Raw genomic sequence first — 20,914 nt, 5'->3', positions numbered from 1 at the left:
ACTATAAAATACTGCATTTAGTTTCTGTCATTTTACATTGAGACGTTATGCTGTATTTGGTCCAATCGCCACCGAATAAGTGCTAAAATGAATTAACTAATTAATTATCAATGTTCCAACTGTTAAATATGTGAAATCAATTTACCAGCAATTAATAACTGATTTAGAAGCAGCGTAAATGAATGAATACCTAACGAAGACGAAATTGCTAAGAATTTCAGAAGGAATTGACAGCGATGCAAGAACAATTTAATAGCCGATTCTTAAGATTTATAATTACTATTTCATAATATTTATGAACGTTACATAAATCTAGCTCGTATATTAAATCCAAGCGAGGCCGAGGCAATAATTATACCACACGTCGTGACCCAAATGTTGAATTAACGATGTCCGTGCAATTATTGTTCCATTTCGAGAGTACTCGCGAAACGGGAGTTTTTACCGTTTTCGGGTGTCTGCCGCGGCCATAGTGCACTTGCCGTCTTCTTCTCGGCCATCGATTTCGACGCTCGCAATTAGACACCGCAAACACCGGGCAGCCGGGGAAAATATTTGAACAGGCGCCCGAAGGAGAAACGAGAAGAAATCCCGCGGCTCGATTATCGCAACAGTTACGACCATTACCGCGATATTATCGTTACGGTAGCGTCGCTGAGACGTTGCTACATCTCGGGTTTCACAATCCTGCTCATCTCGGAGCCAGATGAGGCCCAGATGCGGCCATCGAAGCTGCAGTCCTCCCCCCTTCGGCTTGTACCGGTAATTATTCCCGGACGAAAACCAGAAACGATTCTTCTAATTGATATCGGACGTTATTTATCGTCGGAATCTTCGTAGAGACGTCGCAATCATTTGCAGTACTGTCGACGGGTAATTGGGTTAATTACCCTGCACTCTGATCCAATTATCGAACCTGCGCATTCATTGTTTTACATTCTAGTCGACCGGCCTTCGATACATCGTTGAAACCGCTTCGAGGTACAGCGAATTCTCCCTAATTGACGCTCGGATTGTACACAAAAATGGACGATTTGGGAACAGGAGTATACGATTATCCTTCGATTGCGTGTCGTTTTTATAATTGTTGGCACTCGACAAAGTTAATACATAATTTTAATTAGGGTATAAATACTGACTATAAATATTGCCTAAATATTGCCTAAATATTGCCTAAATATTGCCAAGCCTATAAAAATGAGCCACGAGTATCTACCGTATATGCCGTTTCTAATGTTACAGCTTCCCTCGTACCGTGTCTTCGAACAATTTTTTCCACGAAAATGAATTATACATGGAAAAAGTAGAGATTTCAGGCTTTAAAATGAGTTTAGTTTCGTTTTCCTACGATTTTTATTGACGAAGTTACAGTATTTTGAATATCGTCGATGTTTCGAAAGTCAGAAAATTCGTGTAAAGTCTGGAACGAGGTTTCCCATCGACTGAGTCGCGAATAAATTTTGTTAAAGAAATTGACTTACAACTTTCGAAAGTAGACACTTCGGGCTTTGAAATGAGCCAAGTTCCATTGTCGTATGATTTTTTTGCACAAGGTTATAGCTGGTTGAATATAATACTATTTTTTTCGAAAATTTGAAACTTCGACAAAAGTAGTAGACGGCTCGTTTTTATAGTTACCGATTGTCAACAACTATAAAAACGAGCCGTAAGCCTCGAATAATTGTATCTTCTGTTTCCAAATTGTTCATTTTTGCGCACAATCTGGGTCAATTAGACCGAATTTACTATATTTCGAACGGTTCCTCCGAGCACACAAGAATTCCTCTGAGAATATTTTCCACATGAAACATACATATGTACATATATATAAATAACAATAATTGATAAAGCAACTTCGATTTACGAACGTAAATCCATTCGGCACCAGAATATACACGAAATCGAATTCAATTTATCAGAATTAGTAAAACTCGCAAGATTATGAAAATGATCGCCGAGCAAATACGATCGTTGTGCAACATCGATACAATTCGCATAATCGTATATGTATATCAGCATTGTCGTCATGTTTCCGCGCGCACGCGAGTCGTAAGGATCGGTAAAGGAAATTTTGCAACATTTGCAATGTTAAGTAAGTCCGAACAATTTCGATAGCAACACGGTGCGCTATACATACAATTTATGATACATATTTCCCGGTGGCATTTCAGCATAGTAACGCAGCGCGACCATAAAGCCGGGCTCGTTAGGCGTCTAGGATTTTATGCACCCATTCGACGCACTCGTTTCATGCGGCGGCGTCCGACATTTTTATTCGCCGTCCGCGAAGATTTAGGTGGACTCTCCGTGCTCTTGCTTCGCGCCGACTTTAATTCCGGATTATGGCTTTTTAACGATCGCCGAGGGGCCGCGGGGGCCCGGTGGATCCCGGCCTGATCCAGCAGAGATACGGATCGGTGCGAATCAGTTCCGCGGCGGCTATTTACATGACCGCGGATGATAGATTTATCGGCCGACTGTCAAGAGTTGTCTCGCGAAGACGAGCATCGGGTCGGCGGATCGTTGCCAGATCTAAATGTCACGGGATTCACACAGGCGTTACGCGGCCGAAGGGATTATATCACTGCTTGCACAGCGCCACCGCGCTGCGTGCAGATGCGCAGAAAAATGCTGATGGAAAACCAGCTGATTGGCGCGGTTGCAGCGTGAAGGCGCCACGCTGCGTTCCAGGTGGCGCCACGGGCAACTCTGATGCCTAAATTGCCCCCACTTGTATCTAGGTTTTCACCGGAATTAGCTTTGAAAAGGTTGCATATTTTAATGACCGGTATTTTTCGTAATTGGCAGCCGACGTTTTTGTGATAATAATCGCTGGTAAGGAACTGTTGCACGGTTTTATAAGGGTCAGGATATTTTTATAAATTATAGGGGACCATTTTCGCAACATTTTTCGTAGCATGGAACAACTGTAAATTTTTGTACATGGCAATGTAATCTTGGAAAATGACAGTGGACATTTTTGTTAAATTTTTGGCAGCATACGAAACAGCTGTACATTTTTATACAAGCGTGGATATTCTTATAAATTGACAGTAATCATCTTCGTGACAATTTTCGTAACATGCAACAGCTGTACTATTTTTGTATGGACGAAAAATTGACTTTCCGCGTTCTCGAGATTGTTGCACAATTCTCAGTAACGCCGAGGATTGTTGTTAAATTGTGGCAACGGCACACTTTGGCAGCGAACGACGAACTGTTAAAAATCGGTGTCAAAAGTGGGTGTCGATAATAGCGCGGAGGTGGCTAGAAAGGGAAAGGAGAGAGAAATGGAAAGCGTGTGGACCCCAGGTGTCGGGATTCCACCGTAGAAATCGAAATTTTATACATCATTCTTTCGGTACAGTGCGCTTAATCGTCCACGACCGAGATCCTAGAAACTCCGCGGCCTTTTTCCTCTTCTTTTAGAAACTGCCAACCTGTTGACCGTGAATCTTATTTTAACCGTGAAGCACAAGTGAATTTTTAACGAAGTAATTAATAGCGAAGCGAATTTTCAGCTAAGAGAATTTTTAGTGAAATTAATAATGTTTGGCGAAACGAAGTTTTGACGATGCGAATCTTCAATATTCGAACAAAATAATCGGCGCATGAAATAATTAAGAAAATACAGAGGCGAGAAAATACGTCTGATGTTACTTAGAATTTATACAGTATAGAAAAAAGAACACTGCTGTTATTGATAAAAATGTAAACAATTCTGATGATACAACAGAAAGAATATACATATATTCTATATTATATAATAATATAATAATAATGTATTACAATATATTACAATAAATTGTTAGATATATAAAGTGTTCATATTATATAATAGTATATTACAACACATTACAATAAATTGTCCATATTATATAATAACGTATTACAATACATTACAATAAATTGTAATATTTTAGTTATGCGAAAAATAAACGATGTTTTCACTTTCTGTATATTAATTTTTTGCTTTCTCTTATGCAAGAATTATTTCCCGGTATTTCCTCTGTTATATTATCAAAATTGTTTGCATTTTTATTAAAAATAACAGTATTCCTGTAGAAATTCCGTATTCCGTATTTGTGGAATAACGTTTCACGATGTTACTGCTTGGAGAAAAATCGTGAGATTCAGGTTCCGTCGATTCCGGGATCGAACCCCGTTCGGCCGATAGACTGGTAATTATGGAAATCGAAGCGAGAGACCTCGATCGCAAATATTAGATTCGCGAGATCGACAGGATCCGGCAATGAATCTGATTGGACAGCTCGTATTCACACCTGGTGGCCTCGGCCCACAACTGGCCACTCGATCGCCAATCGTTTCTGTACCGTGTGACATTCTATTTTATTAATAATCATTTCGCTGACCGTCAACTGAAATCACACTGCTAACAAATTATTCTACGAACGAACGCGACAATCACAATCTCTGGGAGATATTACAGTTTTTTATTTAAATAAAAATTGCAAATCAAATAATTATATTTAATCTTGCAATAGTTTCATTTGTTTAATGTTACAATGATTTCAGTATATAATAATTGATATTTGAATTTTTAATTATTTAACGAATTTATAATTGTTTAATGAATTTATAATTGTTTAATGAATTTATAATCGTTTAATGAATTTATAATTGGTTAATGAATTTATAATTGGTTAATGAATTTATAATTACTTAATGGATCTTGAATTTATAATACAGTTTGTAATAGTATAATAACCAATTTCTAATAATTATATTGTTATTTAACGAATTAATTTTTCATCTCCGTCCGAATAAAATTCTACCACGACGAACAATATTAATTTCTTAAAAAAAACCAGAGGTTCCATTAAAATTACCCAATAATTAAGAACCAGGAGAACCGTTTCAATTAATGCACGTGATCCGCGAAAAACCGATCGATTTAAGCCCGGGAAAGCGCTGTTGCAATTAGCGAGGATAATTTATGAACTTTCAAACGAGATAAGACCGGTCGGAATTTTCGATTCGGCGTTCTGACGGCGCAGCTCGGTGCGTGTCGATAGTTGCCCGTAATTATAACAGTAACTGGTGTAACAGGGTTCCCCGGGCGCAGACGTTGCGCAAACGCATAAATTAGACAAGCAAATTACCCCCGTGGCGAGCACGCAGCCTTTTCTTACGGTGTGACGTGAAAATCATTTTCTCCTCCGTGACACTTTCACTGTCCGCGGACACCGTTTCCATCGCTCTGACAATGATGCTTCTTCTGTTGCAGTTTTCTTGTCCATCCTCAACCTCCAGCATGGCTCCGTGTTATGCAGCGCGGGGGAACCTGGCGTGAGTATGACGGACGAACTTCAGTTTCGATGCTTTTTTCTTTCTTCTCTTTATCATTGCTCGTTCCGTAAGTTCGTGCGGTTTCAATTTCGACTCAAATTTCCCGCGTGATAATAATAGAATCGTAAATGTTCGTTCTCGTTAAACCTGACAATACGTAGTTTTCAAAGAGGCTAAATCACTTTATCACGAATTTCATCGCATTGCGAACATGTTTATTCTTTTTAAATTGACACTCCATACTTTTCAAGAAATTAATCACTTTGTTACGAATTTCATTGTATAGCAAAATATGTTGGACATGTTCCATTCTCCTTAATTTAACATTCCCTGGTTTTCAATAAAGTAATCACTTTGTTGTGAATTTTATCGTACAGCAGTTCATGTCAGAAATGTTCATTCTCCTTAATTTAACTTTTAACTAACTTAATTTAACTAATCTCCTCCAGAGTTTTCGAAATACTATAAATTCTCCCTAATTGACGCTCAGATTGTGCACGAAAATGGATAATATGGGAGAAGGCTCGTTTCTTATAGTTGTCGATTGTCATAAATTATAAAAACGAGATGGAAGGCTATATAAATACATAATATATATATATATATATATATATATATATATATATATATATATATATATAGTAATATAAGTAATATATTGTAATATATAGTAATATAATAGTAATATATATAGTACTATATAGTAATATATGGTAATATATAGTAATATAATAGTAATATATATAGTACTATATAGTAATATATGGTAATATATAGTAATATATAGTAACATATATAGTAATATATAGTAATATAATATATAACGAATAATCGTATCTCCTTCACTCAAATTGTCCATCGATCCGTGCACAATCTGAGCGTCAATTAGGGAGAATTTACTGTATTAACCACTTTGTTACTGGAACGGAACGAATAAGTAAACGATCGTACAACACGAGCAAATCAAAGCTATCGAATCACGTACGGGACACGCAACTGTTACACAATTATTATACGAGACTTCAAATCGAATTTAAAACCGTACGAACTTATCGGAACGATCCGATAGCACGATCATAAATATAATTGAATCACGTTTGTCGTCCGACAAGTATTTGGACTTCGACAACCTGCCAGAGACGAACTTCTCGTGTCAGGGAAAGGTGATCGGCGGTTATTACGCTGACGTCGAGGCTGGATGTCAGATGTTCCACGTCTGCACCATCGGTCAGAAAGGTAACACAGTGCTTCTGACTCGGCTTCACCAGATATTAACTCGCAATCGCCACCGAAATGCTTCGTCTTTCCATAACTGAGCGCGCCGGGCGGCGGCCGGGTCGATCGGGACCCGCGGACACGTTCGCTTCGATTCTAATCGGTCCTTGAATTGATCCGTCGATCTGTCGAACGCAATTGAACGTTGTTGGAAAAAGCAGGGCTGGGAAGAATAGATTTTTCAAATAATAAATAAATTATAAATATTTGTTGTCTTTTAATGCGATACAAAATTTGAGGTATAAACTTTTCTTTCGAAATAATTGTTACATATGGTAATAGCATTTCAAATATATTCAATTACGTAATAGCCACGTGTAACAATTATTCTAAAAAAAATTTATTTGCTAAATTTTGTATTAAATGAGAAGATATAAATATTTATAGTCTATTTGCTATTTTAGAAATCTAATTTTTTACAGCTCTAGAAGGAACTTATTCCCTTCGAAATGTATTTATACTGTCAGAGAAAATAAAGGGGATACAATTGCCTCGGGTCTCCGTCGACCCGGCTGCCGCGCCGGTGGCACAGGTGTTGAGCAACGTCGTAGAAAGTGTGAGAGAAAAAGAAATAACAGATTTCTCAATTGGGCAGCGCGATAAATCGACGCCGTATCCGACTGAAAAGTCACCAAAGTCAGCCGGGATCGGTTTCTCGTGACGGGCCGAAGCCAGACACTCTCGGCTTAGGTCAGTAAACGTTCCTCGACGACCGTGACATTCTCGGCCGAGTGATCTCTCGATCGATTACAAAACTTGGATCGGCGCTCGCCGGGCCCCCGGGCGGACCTTTCGATCATTCCATCGGTCGATCGGCCGATTTGTCGAGACGCGACGCCCAACGCGCGTCTAATTATCGATTCTAATTGTCACGACACCCACGAGATCCGATCGGTAGATCGCCGACGGGAACCTGCCCCCTCTACGATCTTTTGCCGCCGACAATTAACCGTTTTGAATCCTTAGATATTTTATTATAAATCTCGATAATTTATTTACCCTTAGCATTCGGATGATTTTTCTGATAAATGCAAAAATTGTTACTATACGAAGACAAATTGAAATAAAAATCATTATACTGTTGCAAAAATTTATAGGAATTCGTAAATAACAGATTTTTCGTTTTTATTTATTTTACCATACCATTATTACTATTATTTTACCATTTATTTTTTTTTACCATACGATATGAACAAAATAATAATAATTAAAAAGAAATGGCACTTTTCTGATCAATTCTGCCAAAACTGTGATTTTGCTACACAAAGTTGTATTGAAATAAAAATCACTAGACTCTTGTAAAATTTTATAAGATTTTATAAATAAAAGATTTCTTGTTCTTATTTATGTATTTTGCACGATTACCATACGTTATGAAAAAAGTAATAACAAATGAAAAGAAATTGCAATGACGATTTATCCTAATGTCGGCGAGCAAAGGGTTAATATAAATCGACGCGATTAAGTCGCTGTGTGACATTTCACTTTTTACCCCAAGGTTGTCGATTCAAATCAAGAAATGCTCAGACATTTTTATCGCGTTGTAAAAATGGGTTGTTAATCCTTTATCGCATGGTCCAGAGTTCGTCGATCAGGGCCTGATTCCGTTGTTAAATCTTCGTCGGTCGCGGTAACGAAGCCAATTATTGCCGCCGTCTGCCGACAGTTATGGCAAGCGATGAGAACGCAGTTGCGAAGTAGAAATTTTGGGCGATTGGCAAAAGTAGTTAGCGGCGTGTCTAGACGTTCCGTGAACGATGACCCTGAAGAGCATCCCCGAATAATGAGCCCGTCCTTCACCACGAGACTTGGTTTCAGACGAGATTATGGACATAAAGTTCCTCTGTCTGAACGGGACCGTCTTCGATCAGGAAACCAGGGTCTGCGAACGCGTCGACGAGGTCGACTGCAGCAAGAGCGAGCGTTTCTACAACCTGAACTTGGAGCTTTACGGGAACAACGCTGTCACTCTCAGGTAGGCTGATGATTTCCCTAGAAATACTTCATCGTAGCGTTGCGCTGAAAATGATCTTATCCCGAGGCCACCAAATTTCAGTTCATTCGCGTTGAAATGATCGCAACAATCATCGTTGCGCTTTGGATTCTCTCCTTCGAGCGAGGGAAGTGACCACGGGTCACAGTCGACCCACGACAACATCGGCTAAGCATAAATATAATTGCTACACTTTCTAGCAGCGCAAGTCCCGGAGTTAAACGCTCTCTTTTTTCCCGGTAGTCGAGGCGCCGGGTCAATTTTGACCCGGGCGTCACGCTAACCGGACAGCCGGACCAGCTTTCCCAATAGACATTTCCCGGGCCAACGTACTCATTTACTAGCTCGAAAAACGGGTTCACGCGACATCCAGGTTCAACGTTTCCAGCTGTCGATCACACGTCGCGCGTAACTCGTGTCCCAATCGACCGGCGAATTTATCTCTAAACTACATTGTATTATGTATACAAAGTGAAAAATGATCATTACGACCCGGCGGATTGGTCAGCTGCACCTGTCGCGCGGACTGTTTATCTGCGACCGTCTGGACGTTCACCCCAGGGTTTCGTAAGGACCAGAACACCGATCCACATACCAGCGCCGCTTTCGTGTCAGCGCGGCGGCAGCGGCATGGCAGCGGCGTGGCGTGATACAGGGGGATCGAGAGGCGTGGACTGCTCCGCGAGATTGCGTGCGCGACGCCGATTTTTTCATCGATAGGCACTCTCGCAGTTTTCACTTGTTATAGCGGCACGCCTGTCGGCCGAATTACATGGTCCACCGGCGTTACTTTGTCGGCGATATGTCAGCTAAATGTTGCCTGATCATGGCACCTGGCTGATCGAAAGGCCATCGAGCCTTTCGTCTTTGATCCTCTTAGACGATAGTCGTCATTGTAGTTGCGAAGTTGAAAGATCCAAAGGCAGGATAGGGTAGCTAAGTAGAGCTAACTAACTGGAAAGTCTGTTTGCTACTTTGGCTAGCTTCGAAACTCCGAAAACCCGTCGTGCTAAGTCATGGTAGCTTTTGTAGTCGCCATTGTAGTTGCAAAGTTAAAAGATCCAAAGGCAGGATAGGGTAGCTAATTAAGTAGAGCTTACTAAGTGGAAAGTCTGTTTGCTACTTTGGCTTGCTTCGAAATTCCGAAAGCCCGTCGTGCTAAGTCACGGTAGCTTTTATATTCGCCATCGTAGTTGCGAAGTTGAAAGATCCAAAAGCAGGATAGGGTAGCTAATTAAGTGGAAAGTCTGTTTGCTACTTTAGCTTGCTTCGAAATTCCGAAAACCCGCTAAGTCATGCTAAGTCACGGTAGCTTTTATAGAGCGAAGAGTCTAACTGGACATCCTGTTTGCAGCTTGCACGAGAACAGCGAGGACGACATCGACTCTCTGGACTCCATAGACGACCATCCCCAGCGAACAACATCAGCCAGGCCTACGACTACGTCAACGACCACCACTACCTCGAAACCCAACAAGCCATCCACAACCCCAGCTTCCAGCACTTTCTCGCACCCAACAGGCTACCCCCAGCACTTCCAGCCCCAGCCACCGTTCCCCCAGGTGCACACCAGTCAGTCCAAGTCCTTATACGACGACAAGAATGGTGGCTACCATCATCAGTACATCTTCCACAACGGGGAGAGGAGCAACAACCAGCCAGCCACTTCGTATCAGCTGTTTAGCAACCAGGGTGTCAGTTCTACGACGGTGCAGCCTCCCCAGGTGCACCAGATCAGGTTCAGCTCGACGTCGAGTCCGCAGATCATCCACAATGATCCTTCGACAGTGTCCCCCTTGTTCCACGCGACCTCCTCTACCATTCAGACGCTCTTGAGCAACAGTGGCAACAGTCCCGCCTTGATCAATCCCATATTCCACAATCATGGAATAGCCAGCACCACGGAGCAGTTTACCCTGCATAACAACAACCCCAGGGAGACATCCGAGTACCGTGAGAGCGGGGATCAGAGCATCAGGCCTCTGGAAGCTGTCCAGCCGACCAGCAAAGGAAAGGTAGCTATCAGAGTCATTGGTGGTTGTGCTTTGGCTGACTTCAGTCTGTTTCTAGGTCTCGAAGCTGACGATCTCCCCGACGCCGTCGGAGCAGCGATCGGTACAGACCAGCCAGAGTTCTCAGCATCAGAGGATCTCTGGCAACTTCTTGCCTACTCCAGCCACTGACGAGACCACCATCAGATCGTTCTACCCTACGCTGAGGAGCGTGTCGAAACCTACGCAGCCGTCTCGGTCGAACATCGAACAGGTCACCCAGCACATCCACGTGCTGCCACCTCTGCCGATCCCCCAGCTGAAGCCCCATCAGATCACCATCAACCTGCCGCCACCGGACATCCAGCGAATCGTGCAGAACCCATCACCTTTGCTACCTTCTCAGTCCAGAGTGATAGTCACCGCTAAAGCTAGCGTCAGCGACGAGTCCGGCAGACCTCTGAACACCACGCAGTTGGTAACCCTGCCTCTGCCGACCATCCCAGCCAGCTACGATGACTACAAGGAAGGGGACGAGTCGTTCGATCCTTTCTACAGGGACGTGCCAAAGATTCGCAATGCCAGACGCGTCGCGATCAGCAGAACGTCCTTGAGGATCAAGAGGTCGGCTGGCGAGACCAAGAGTTCCATGATGTCCTTCGTCAGGGGCGTTGACCGACCCAAACGACAGGAGGCCCGAACGGATGACGTCAAGGACAAGAGCAAGAACCAGGATGAAATTCTTCTGGATAATGATGATACGAACTTCACAGCCTTCAAGAGGATCCTGACGAAGTTCAGGGACATCCTGTTTGGCGAACCGTTCACCGAAGACATGATCCAAGATGCTTTGGAAGCAAGTAGCCTACAGGTAGCCGAGACTGGGGAGATGGGAGACAACGAGTCTCTGGAGGATCTCGAGGTGAAGGCCTCGAAGAATTTCAAGACTAAGGATTATGACGACAGCGAGTACGATAGCAGGGACAGCAAGGCTGACGATGCCGAGTACTCCGAGAGTGAGCCTCCTTTGAAACAGCACAGCAAGGAGTCCGACGCTGAAGAGTACGACGATGTTAAGGATAATAAAGAAGTGTCTGACTCCGAGGAGTCCAAAGAGGAAGATGCCAAGAATGAGGAAAAACATGACTCGTTGAAGAAGACCGATGCGAATGGCGTGAAGCATGTGGAAGGGAAAAGGGTGATCGACGTCGTCATATTGAATCCGAACGAATACCCGAAGGCGAAATCCTCGACTCCGAAGGACCTTGAAGAGGAGCCTACGACAACCGAGGTTCCAGTCACCTCAACAACGGAGGATACCACCATTTGGCCTGAAACAACAACTAAAAAGATGGATTCTAAAGACACGGTGGAGCTTGATGATGAGGTCAAGTGGCCAAAGGATGACTCCGACGAAGAGGCCGAAGAACACAGCACGACCAAACCGTCGAAGAAGGTCGAAGAGAAGAAGGAAGAGGACGAAGACAAGAAGAAAGAGGTCGAAGAGAAGAAAAAGGAGGTCGAAGACAAGAAGAAGGAGGACGAAGACAAGAAAAAGGAGATCGAAGACAAGAAGAAAGAGGACTCGAATAACGAAAGCAAGGCTCACAAGTCGAAAGATCGAGCTGAGCCGAAGCCAAATGCTAAGAGGAAGAGTGCCAGGATAAGGTCCTTCTCAGGGAAAATATCTTCGAGAAAGAAGGACCCGAAGAGCGAGGAGGTTGAGACGAAAGTAGAGACGACGACTATGCCAGCTGAGGAGATCACTACCGACGAAGATGTGGTCTCCACGACTCCGATGGTGGATGTCGATCAAATTGACAAACGCATCTTCGATGAGTCGGAGTCTGAATCTTCCAAGGGATTGGACACCAGAGCTGTGGGACATCGAGGTTATGGAAAGGGTCATCACGGTGGCAAGGACGAAGGCATAGCGAAGCATGACAAGAAAGGCGATGCGAATGAGTATGGATCTTTGAAGAAACACGTGGAAAGTTCGGTAAAGGATGAAGAGAAGGATGAAGAGAAGGAAGAAGAGGAAGACGAAGGCAAAGGAGAAGAGAAGACTACAGTTTCTTCTTTAGACGACGAAGCCAAGAAGCCAGCTGAACCAGAATCTGTCGAGATGAACGAGAACGTTTCCATGGAGGAGGAGGAGGAGGAGGAGGAGGAGGAGCACGAATATAAAGAAGAGTCCTCTATCGAGGAGGACGACTCTGAGAAGGTCGCGGACCACGAAAAGAGCCACGTAGCCAAGAAAGGATCCAAACGAGGGAAGAGCATGAAATTCGACACGTCCAAAGAGGTGATCACTCACAGACAGGACAAGAGCTGGAAATTCTCCGACGAAGACGACGAGCTGGAATCGCAGGAGCACTCGACAATGAAGAACGAGGAGACCACTCCCCACGAGATGTCCTCGGAGTACAACGATTCCACGGAATCGTTCTACGAGAGCAGTCACGAGGTCGGCACGGAGAATGAGTACAAGGACACAACCGATTCCACGGAAGTTGACAACTCCGAGGATTATTACACTTCGACGGAGGACACTGTCGACGACGAAGTGGAGACAGCGCATGATCACGAAGCCAGCACGGAAGGCGTGCTGAAGTACACCGACGAGCTGCCCAAGGAGAAGAAGGAGGAGCTGGCAGACAGCAAGAAGCCTACGGAGTCTGTGGAGAACACTGCTCACGACTACGTCGACGACAACTACGAGCCTGATAATTACAAGGAGGCTGTCAGTGCCAAGGAGGAGAAGAAGAAGAAGAAGGAGAAGAAGAAGAAATTGAAGGACGACGTAAAGAACGAAGAGAACTACGAAGACGAAGCTGAAGTTACCACCAGCACGCCGGACCCGGTCGCGGAGAAAGAGGACGCGAAGAAGTCGGAAGAAGAGCCTTCGACGACGACAACGACTACAACGACAGTTAGAACGCCTCCGAAGCTGTTCAAGCCGGCCTCCATCAGGAAGAGCTACACCTACGTCCCTCCCACGACGACCCCCAATCCCGTCGTCATAAAACCAAGGTTCAGCCTCTTGAATCCTAAACCGGCCAAGCCTCCTAAGTCCTACAACGAGCTAGCCCCCAAGCCTGTCATCAGGAAGTTCCCATTGCTGACCCGGAAGACTACCACAACAGTCCCGACCACAACCTTCGTCGAAGAGGACTGGCCAGAGTCCACGGAAGTGCCAGTGCCGATGACGGAGGCGTCGGTGCCGCTGACAGAAGTCCCTGTCACTACGACAGAGGTTAGAAGCGAGGAGAACGTGCTGGAGGTGAAGTTGGACCAGGACAAGGCTCCTGGAGAATCGATGCAGAAGGACCAGGCTCCGGCGAAGACCGAAGGGGACCAGGACTCCAGCCCTTCGGAGCAGAAGTCGCCGGCGAATACCGAGAAGGAGAAGGGTCCCAGCAGCCACACCGAGAGCTTCACACCTTACCCAGTGGTCAAACTGTCGACCATGGCTACTACCATTCAGGATACCTTGAAGGAGATCGAGTCTTCCACCGAGAAGCCTACGCCGAAGACTTACACACTGATAGACCTTCAGATCATCAGCACGACGGCTCCCCCGGTGGCTAACATTCCCAGTGAGCCTGAGAAGGAGGAGGCAACCACTGTCAAAGTTGCGGAGCCGGAGGTCTCGACAGAGTCGTCCATGAAGGCTCACCATGAGGACTCCTTCGAGCTGACCATGAAGAGCCACCAGGAACCGATGGAGTCGACAGTCAAGGCTCACCAGGACTCGACAGAGACGTCCTCGGTCCCCGAGTCTTCGACCCAGAGTACGACTACGACCACGAGCACGACCACGAGCACGACCACCGAGGCTGTCGTCGGATGGTTCAAAGACCCTGAAGAGGTGTCGACGACCTCGAGATACGCGTACCGCAAGCCAATGCCCCCGAAGAGGCCGGACAGCTTCAACTGTCTGGAGAAGGAGATGTACCGCTTCTACGGCGACACCAGGGACTGCAGACTGTTCCATTATTGCTCCCCTGGCTTCACCTCGAGGCAGGTCCTCGACTTCCGGTTCGTCTGCGAGGAGGGCACCGCCTTCGACGAGCTGACCCAGAGCTGCGTGTACGACTTCCGCGTGGAGATGTGCCCGAACAGGAAGTGGTAATCGCCGGAGCCTCGCCTGGCTCCTCGTGGCGACGTTGATTTTGGTAACTGGTGAATCCGCGGACTCCCTAGTGTATATTTATATGTAGGCAGGCCCCGAACAAGGGCCCCCTCCTATCCTGAGTATTGCCATAACCTTGTACATGATCATGGATTCACACTTATTAAGATTAATGGCCGGACCTCTTGATCACGGACCACGGAGAGCTGGGGTAGCGCGGGACTCGCTGTCTCTCGGCGAGCTCCCGGCGGCCATTTTGTGCAGCCGGAGCTGATCGGAGTGGTCCCGTTCTCTATTTTGTTTGTTTGTTTGTTTGTTTTTGCTGAACGGCGTAGAGAATTTGTAAAATAATCGTTCTCGTCTGGAGCTCGTGATGGTTGTAGGGCTGGCCGGGCGCACCTCGGTTGTCGAGCGGCTGACTTCTTCGGGAGAACAAAATGGCCGGCAAGCTCCCGAGACTCGCGGCGAACTTTAGGATAAAGAGAGAGAATCATGGTAGATCGCATAGAGATCCTGGATTGCTCAACGTGCGCGTCCTTCCGACGCGATTGCGCAAATTGTACATTTAGGTTTACGTCGATGTAGAGTCCCGCGCGAGCGTACAGCGAAGGGTGACGGTGAGAGGCGGAGAAGGAGATGGGTGGCAGGTTTCGGAACGGACTCGCTAAATACTCAACCCGTGTCACAGGCGGCGGGGATCGTCGTTCTAGCCGTCGATCGAATCCTCGCGATCCCCTGGCGGCCGCTCTAATCATTCCTACCTTCTAGATCATTATAGATCCTTAATCTGTTCGGCGGAGAATTCGCGCGACCCTTAGGTCGACGAACCTGTAAACGCGTGTCTGTGTGTATGTGTGTGCGTGCGTGTCGTGAGCGTTGCTCGTCGTTCGCCTTCGATGGCGAGAAATAAGCCTGGGTCGATCGTGACCCACGCCGTCTAACGTCATCCCCGTGGCTCTCGGAACGAGTTCACGTTAACGACGGTCTCGAGCCGCGAGCCCGGGAAGAGATTCTTTACGTTCGGGTCGGACGTGACCCGGCCGCCGCCGGACCAGGGCTTGGAGACAGATCCCGCCACAACGGGGCCCGCCGTGATCTTCGCGCGACGCTGCAGCAACGACTCGGAATCCGCGTCGTAGAAAGTTGTGTTCTCGGCCCCGACGAGTATAGTTGAATTTTCGTAGTTTATAATTAACCCCGGCGTAATTTGATGCAGCGAATTCGTTGACGAACGCGAGACGACGACGATCGTTGCAGGCTTCGCGCGGAACATTCTATTTAATTTTAGTCATCGTTGTCACGGGGTCTCGGTCTCCGGACGAAGGATCAAATGTACTCACAACCACTGTTCGATAATACATATTTTTACATGTGAATTTATCCCGCTGCATTTAGTGATTAAATTACACGTAGATAATGTGATAAGTGATAGAGAGATATTATCGGTCGCTTGCGTGTACCTCGGTCGTCCCTGTAAATATCTGTGTACATCCCCGACATTCGCACGCATGTTCCGCGCGTCTCGCCAGAGACCGTGTATTGTAAGGGTCTGTACTGTGTTAAATAATAATTGTATACCACGTGCAAGCATCCGTTTTCATTACCGAGGGAAAAAGAGAACGTCCTTCATTCCCGAAACGCTTCCACGAATCCGGTGAACGTTATCGCGACGAATAAATGTCCGCGGAAAAAATCGATTAGGGGGGGGGGGGGGACGTTAAGTTGCTTGGGAAACGCGAACGGTGGCGACATCTAGCGGCGAGAACTATGCGCAACCAGGGCCCCACGCAGCATCTCGGGCAATATAATCTTCTGATTATGGTAATGGGCTACTTGGCGGAGGTGAAACCTCCGTCAGAAGCCTTTACGGCCGTAATGGAGCATTTTACATAATTAGGAGGTTCGAATAATGGAGAGTTCGCAATGAAATGCTGCCCACGCGCGTATGCGACTATTAAGGCTTTATTATCGAACAATAGTTAAATACATACACACATATACTGGCACCCTTGTGATGGTTAACATTTAAAGAATTAAACGATTATCGAAGAAGCAAAGATATTGCTTTTAGGTGTGAAATAAAATTACGCGGTTTCCCGTTGATGTAATTAATTAATTAATTAATTTCTTAATTATTTTCTTCAGCTAAATCAGTCGGAGAAAGTGAACTAGTTCCCGTTCGAAAAGAAAAATAATTGTTACTTATTGTAGAATAAATCTAACAAAATTGCTCAGACTTTTGCAACATCTTTAGCGGCCTGCGCGTGCGCTGCGAAATGCGCGGCCTTCGCATCCGCGACTTCCGGTGTGTCGATCACTCTGCCGTCAGGACCAAGAGGGGCACCGTAGCCGTATCTGTAGGCATACGGTATGTTCGAATATGCTAGTGCTCCGTACGGGTACATTCCGATCTTCTTGGCAGCCTCCTGCAATTAAAAAACAGCACAAATTAATTTTAGTTTTTTAAAATTTTTTAATTCTTAATTTTTTAATTTTTTAATTTTTATTTCAATAATTAATTTAACACTTAAATGTGACGCTCAAGAAATGCCTGACCGACCGAGTATCAGAGTTGTGCTAACTCAATTACAATGTAATTCAATTTCGCAATTTGATTACATTCTATTTTAATTACACAGTAATCCGACCACGATGCAATTCAATTACATAATCGATAATTTTAATTCGATTAAATTCAATTAAATTCAATTCCATTACATCGTAATTCGTAATTTCAATACAGTTACGTCGTAATTCGTAATTTCAATTAAATCACATCGTAATTCGTGTTCTCAATTAAATCACATCGTAATTCGTGATTTCAATTAAATCACATCGTAACTTTCAATCTCATCGAATTTCAATTAGATTATATCGCAATTCGATTCGATTGTAATTCGTAATTAATGCAATTCAATTACCCAGTACATTGCAATTGTACTCCAATCGCAATTACGAATTACATTGCGATTTCATTGAACGAAAATCTCACTTCCGTGTTACAACGCGATCGAATAACGATGTAATAATCGCAATTAAATTACCGCGTACAGTAAATTCTCCCTAATTGACGCTCGGATTGCACACAAAAATGGACAATCCGAGCGTCAATTGGAGATAATTCACCGTAATCATAATTCCTCGAGTAATTCAATGGTAATTCTGCAGAACTCCGGCAAAGTATGCAGACAAATAGCCGAGTCCGGCCGGTTAGCTTGTCTAGGGTTAAGCAAGTGCAGACAACGGTTCATTAGCCGATGTTTGAATGGTTTCGCATTTTTCCGGGCAATTACCAGTGCGTGAGCAGCAAGATGAGCAGCCTTCGCTTCTGCGACCTCGGGTGTATCGACGACCCGGCCGTCGACGCCGATGGGAGCGCCGTAGGTAATTGCAGGTGTGTAAACGCGGGTCAAGACAGGCACGTGTGCATATCCCAGCGTGTTCCTGGCAGCCTCGTACGCCTGTGTGGCTAGGTGGGCTGCTTTCGTCTGCGCCACCTCTGGCGTGTCCAAAACTCTGCCGTCGTACGCCAAGGGGATGCCCAGGTAGCCGTAGGACACCAGCGGCGCCAGGTAACCTGGCTCCGCGACTGCCAAACTGCAGAATACTGCTAGAACAATCTGCGAATCAAGAATAATTCTTTACTTTATGCTATTTCAAATCGGAGGACGATTATTCGAGGGTTCAGGTCTTTGTACACGAAGGAAAATCTCCATTAAAATTGGCCAACTTTGACCGTTGATAATCTTGCGAAAAATCATTGCAGAGTGATGACTTTTCCTTCAAATTAAAGCTTGAAACTTCTACTTTAAGACACTGTTTCTCGATTTTAACTTAGATAAGATGTCATCGTTGTGACCATTTAAATGCGAAGCTATGTTTGTCATATTGAAAATCACCGAGTTTGACGCAAGGGTCACTTCGAAGTGTTGTAACTTTGTGGGAAAAAATCGCAGCGGCGTTTCTGTTTTTTCAAGTTGAAAGGGAGAGATCAAACTTCATTTGGCCATAAATGGCATCTCTGAAAAAAATTTTACGAAGACCGTGCATTTCGTCAAATTTGACAGTTTTCGGTATGCCAAACATGGCCTCGCATTTAAGGAGTTGCAGTGGCGAGAATGCGTCAAACTTAAAATCTAGGAACACTATCTTAATGTTGAGATTTCAAGCTTCGATTTAAAAAAAATTCGATCATCCCACGATGATATTTCGCAGAGTTATCGTCGGTCAAAGTTGGCCAATATTTACGCAAAATTTATCTGTGCTGTAATTTCGTCGAGGATTAAAAACTAAGTTCAGACCATAAAAAAAAATCCTAGAGCAAGACTAAGTCCAAAATAGGTCCCCGCCACTTTCGATCACGACCTAACCCAGGTCATGGTTACGTAAACTCCTTTTGAAGAAACCTATTTATCGTTGTCGATACCAACGAATTGAGATGCCGGATTCGAATACTCACAATCGACTTCATGGTCTTCGGTGCGGTCGGTGCGCTGCTGGGTGGTGAACCAGGACTCGCCCTAAGGGGTACCAACTGTTATGCCGTACCCTTACCGTGCACGCATCTCCTTTTATATATGTGAAACTGGTAGGGAGTCGACGACCCGTAGGAGGGGACCACACCCTGAAGCCGGTGCACCTGAGGTGCTGACATTGACATTACGTACGCGGGGCCCGGACGCTTCTCCTCGCGGGACCTGTCACTCATAGGGTCCCACAGTCCGAGGTCAGGTGCACGGCCGCCGATCCTCTCACCTACGGACGAAAAACTGGACGACGGAATGATCCCCCGGATGAGCAAAAACCGCGCGTCCATCTCCTTGAGACGCCGGATGGTAGCTCTAATTTGAGGAAGGTCGCTGGCTCGGACAGTTCGTCTACCTTGCACAACCGTGGATAAAATACTGTTTAAAACTATGCGCACCTGTCATGCAGCTCAGAATTACCGGTCTCGCATGTTTTATTTTCAGATCGTTCGAATTACGGAGACACTGCTTCGAGAAACGATCAAATGAATTCCTTTATACGACTTCACGTTGTACCGTGTGTTCTCCTTAATTGCGGATCGGATTGTACACAGAAATGGACAATCCGGGAAGAGGAGATGCGATTTATTCGAACCTTGCGACTCGTTTTTATGACTGTCGTTTGTCAGCAGCTATAAAAACCAGTCGCAAGGTTATCTCCACTTCCCAAATTGTCCATTTTTGCGCAGAATCAGAGCGTCAATTAGGGAGAATTTACTGTAATCAGGCTGTAATTAGGCTCTAATTACGCTTTATGCGAGATAAAAACGGTGGATATTTCTTTCTTTCTTGAATCATTTCAGCGAGTTAAAAATAATACAGAAATGTCCTTAAACTCTTTAATTCCGCGCAACCATTTTTATTGTAAACGCGCAAAATCCGCGGTCTAATTATAATAAAAATTGCGAGAAATCTAAACAATAAGCCTAGGAAGTCCAGCAAGACTATTCTCTCTTAATCTTTTTGCTGTTTCAAATTGCATCTACCCAATCTTTCCGCGAGTGCATAGAATCCGCAGTCCAGTTATATGCACAGCTACGCGTATGCTATAACATGCAGGATATAAAGTCCAGGATACACGCGAGCATGGCTGATGCCATGCGCGTGTAACACCGTGTTACAGTAAAGATAGTATAATGATTATAGATACGTGCAGTTTACATAATGACAAGGCTGTCTTACCATCTCGGCGGTCCTGGTTGGCGACTGCGACGTCGTTCGGCCGCGGTTTTGGAAGCCTAACCGTGGGAGTGAACGTCGCCACGGTATTTTATCCGGTCCATAGAAATTGAAATCTGCGCGATGGCGCAGACTTGACGGCGTTTTCAAGAAAAATCTGCTGAAAGCACTGCTGCTCGTCGCGAGAGAAAAGCGCGCGGCTACGCGTCGGCATACTGAATCATTCATGCCGCATTGTTTATCACAATTTTCCAATGAATCGACGCCTCCGGTGAGCGGCATTATTGCCACGGCGCCTGTTAATTGCGCGTTCAGGCGACCCGTTTGTTCATACTGATGCAAGAAAAAGAGAACTATGCGTTATGCGGGGCGACAGCGCGCAGAGCGCAGCTCCAAGATTAGGTTTCGAGGTTCGTCGATTGGGCCGGAAAAGCTGGCCGAATCGGGCGAACGTTATTATTTTATTAATCGCGCGACGCGACAATACGATCGGCGAATAATGTTG

General features: G+C 45.0%; 2 protein-coding genes across 6 annotated transcripts in view; one reads left to right on the top strand and one right to left on the bottom strand.

Annotated features, from left to right (window-relative positions):
* LOC117221076 (uncharacterized) overlaps nt 1-16,291 on the top strand; it is a 73,611-nt gene extending 57,320 nt beyond the window's left edge. For 4 of the 5 annotated variants that reach the window (XM_033471723.2, XM_033471721.2, XM_033471722.2 and 1 more), the window contains 5 exons: nt 5,249-5,310; nt 6,423-6,546; nt 8,392-8,560; nt 9,933-10,593; nt 10,649-16,291. In XM_033471723.2, coding sequence (XP_033327614.2) covers nt 5,249-5,310; nt 6,423-6,546; nt 8,392-8,560; nt 9,933-10,593; nt 10,649-14,704 — 5,072 coding nt within the window. In that variant the 3' untranslated portion in view covers nt 14,705-16,291. The remainder of the gene's footprint in view (nt 1-5,248; nt 5,311-6,422; nt 6,547-8,391; nt 8,561-9,932; nt 10,594-10,648) is intronic. The other variant, XM_033471725.2, reaches the window with a different exon arrangement.
* A 357-nt stretch (nt 16,292-16,648) lies between these two features.
* On the bottom strand, nt 16,649-19,534 carry LOC117221081 (uncharacterized). The gene is made up of 3 exons (XM_033471730.2): nt 19,164-19,534; nt 17,998-18,324; nt 16,649-17,130 (listed from the first exon to the last, which is right to left on the bottom strand). The coding sequence occupies exons 1-3, from the start codon at nt 19,173-19,175 to the stop codon at nt 16,936-16,938; spliced, it is 534 nt and encodes a 177-aa protein (XP_033327621.1). The 5' UTR covers nt 19,176-19,534; the 3' UTR covers nt 16,649-16,935.
* Between the last annotated feature and the right edge of the window lie 1,380 nt (nt 19,535-20,914).

Source organism: Megalopta genalis, chromosome 5, assembly GCF_051020955.1.
Source record: "Megalopta genalis isolate 19385.01 chromosome 5, iyMegGena1_principal, whole genome shotgun sequence".
Lineage (NCBI taxonomy): Eukaryota > Metazoa > Arthropoda > Insecta > Hymenoptera > Halictidae > Megalopta > Megalopta genalis.
The sequence above is the reverse complement of the archived record's forward strand: the minus strand, read 5'-3'. Positions and strand labels throughout refer to the sequence as shown.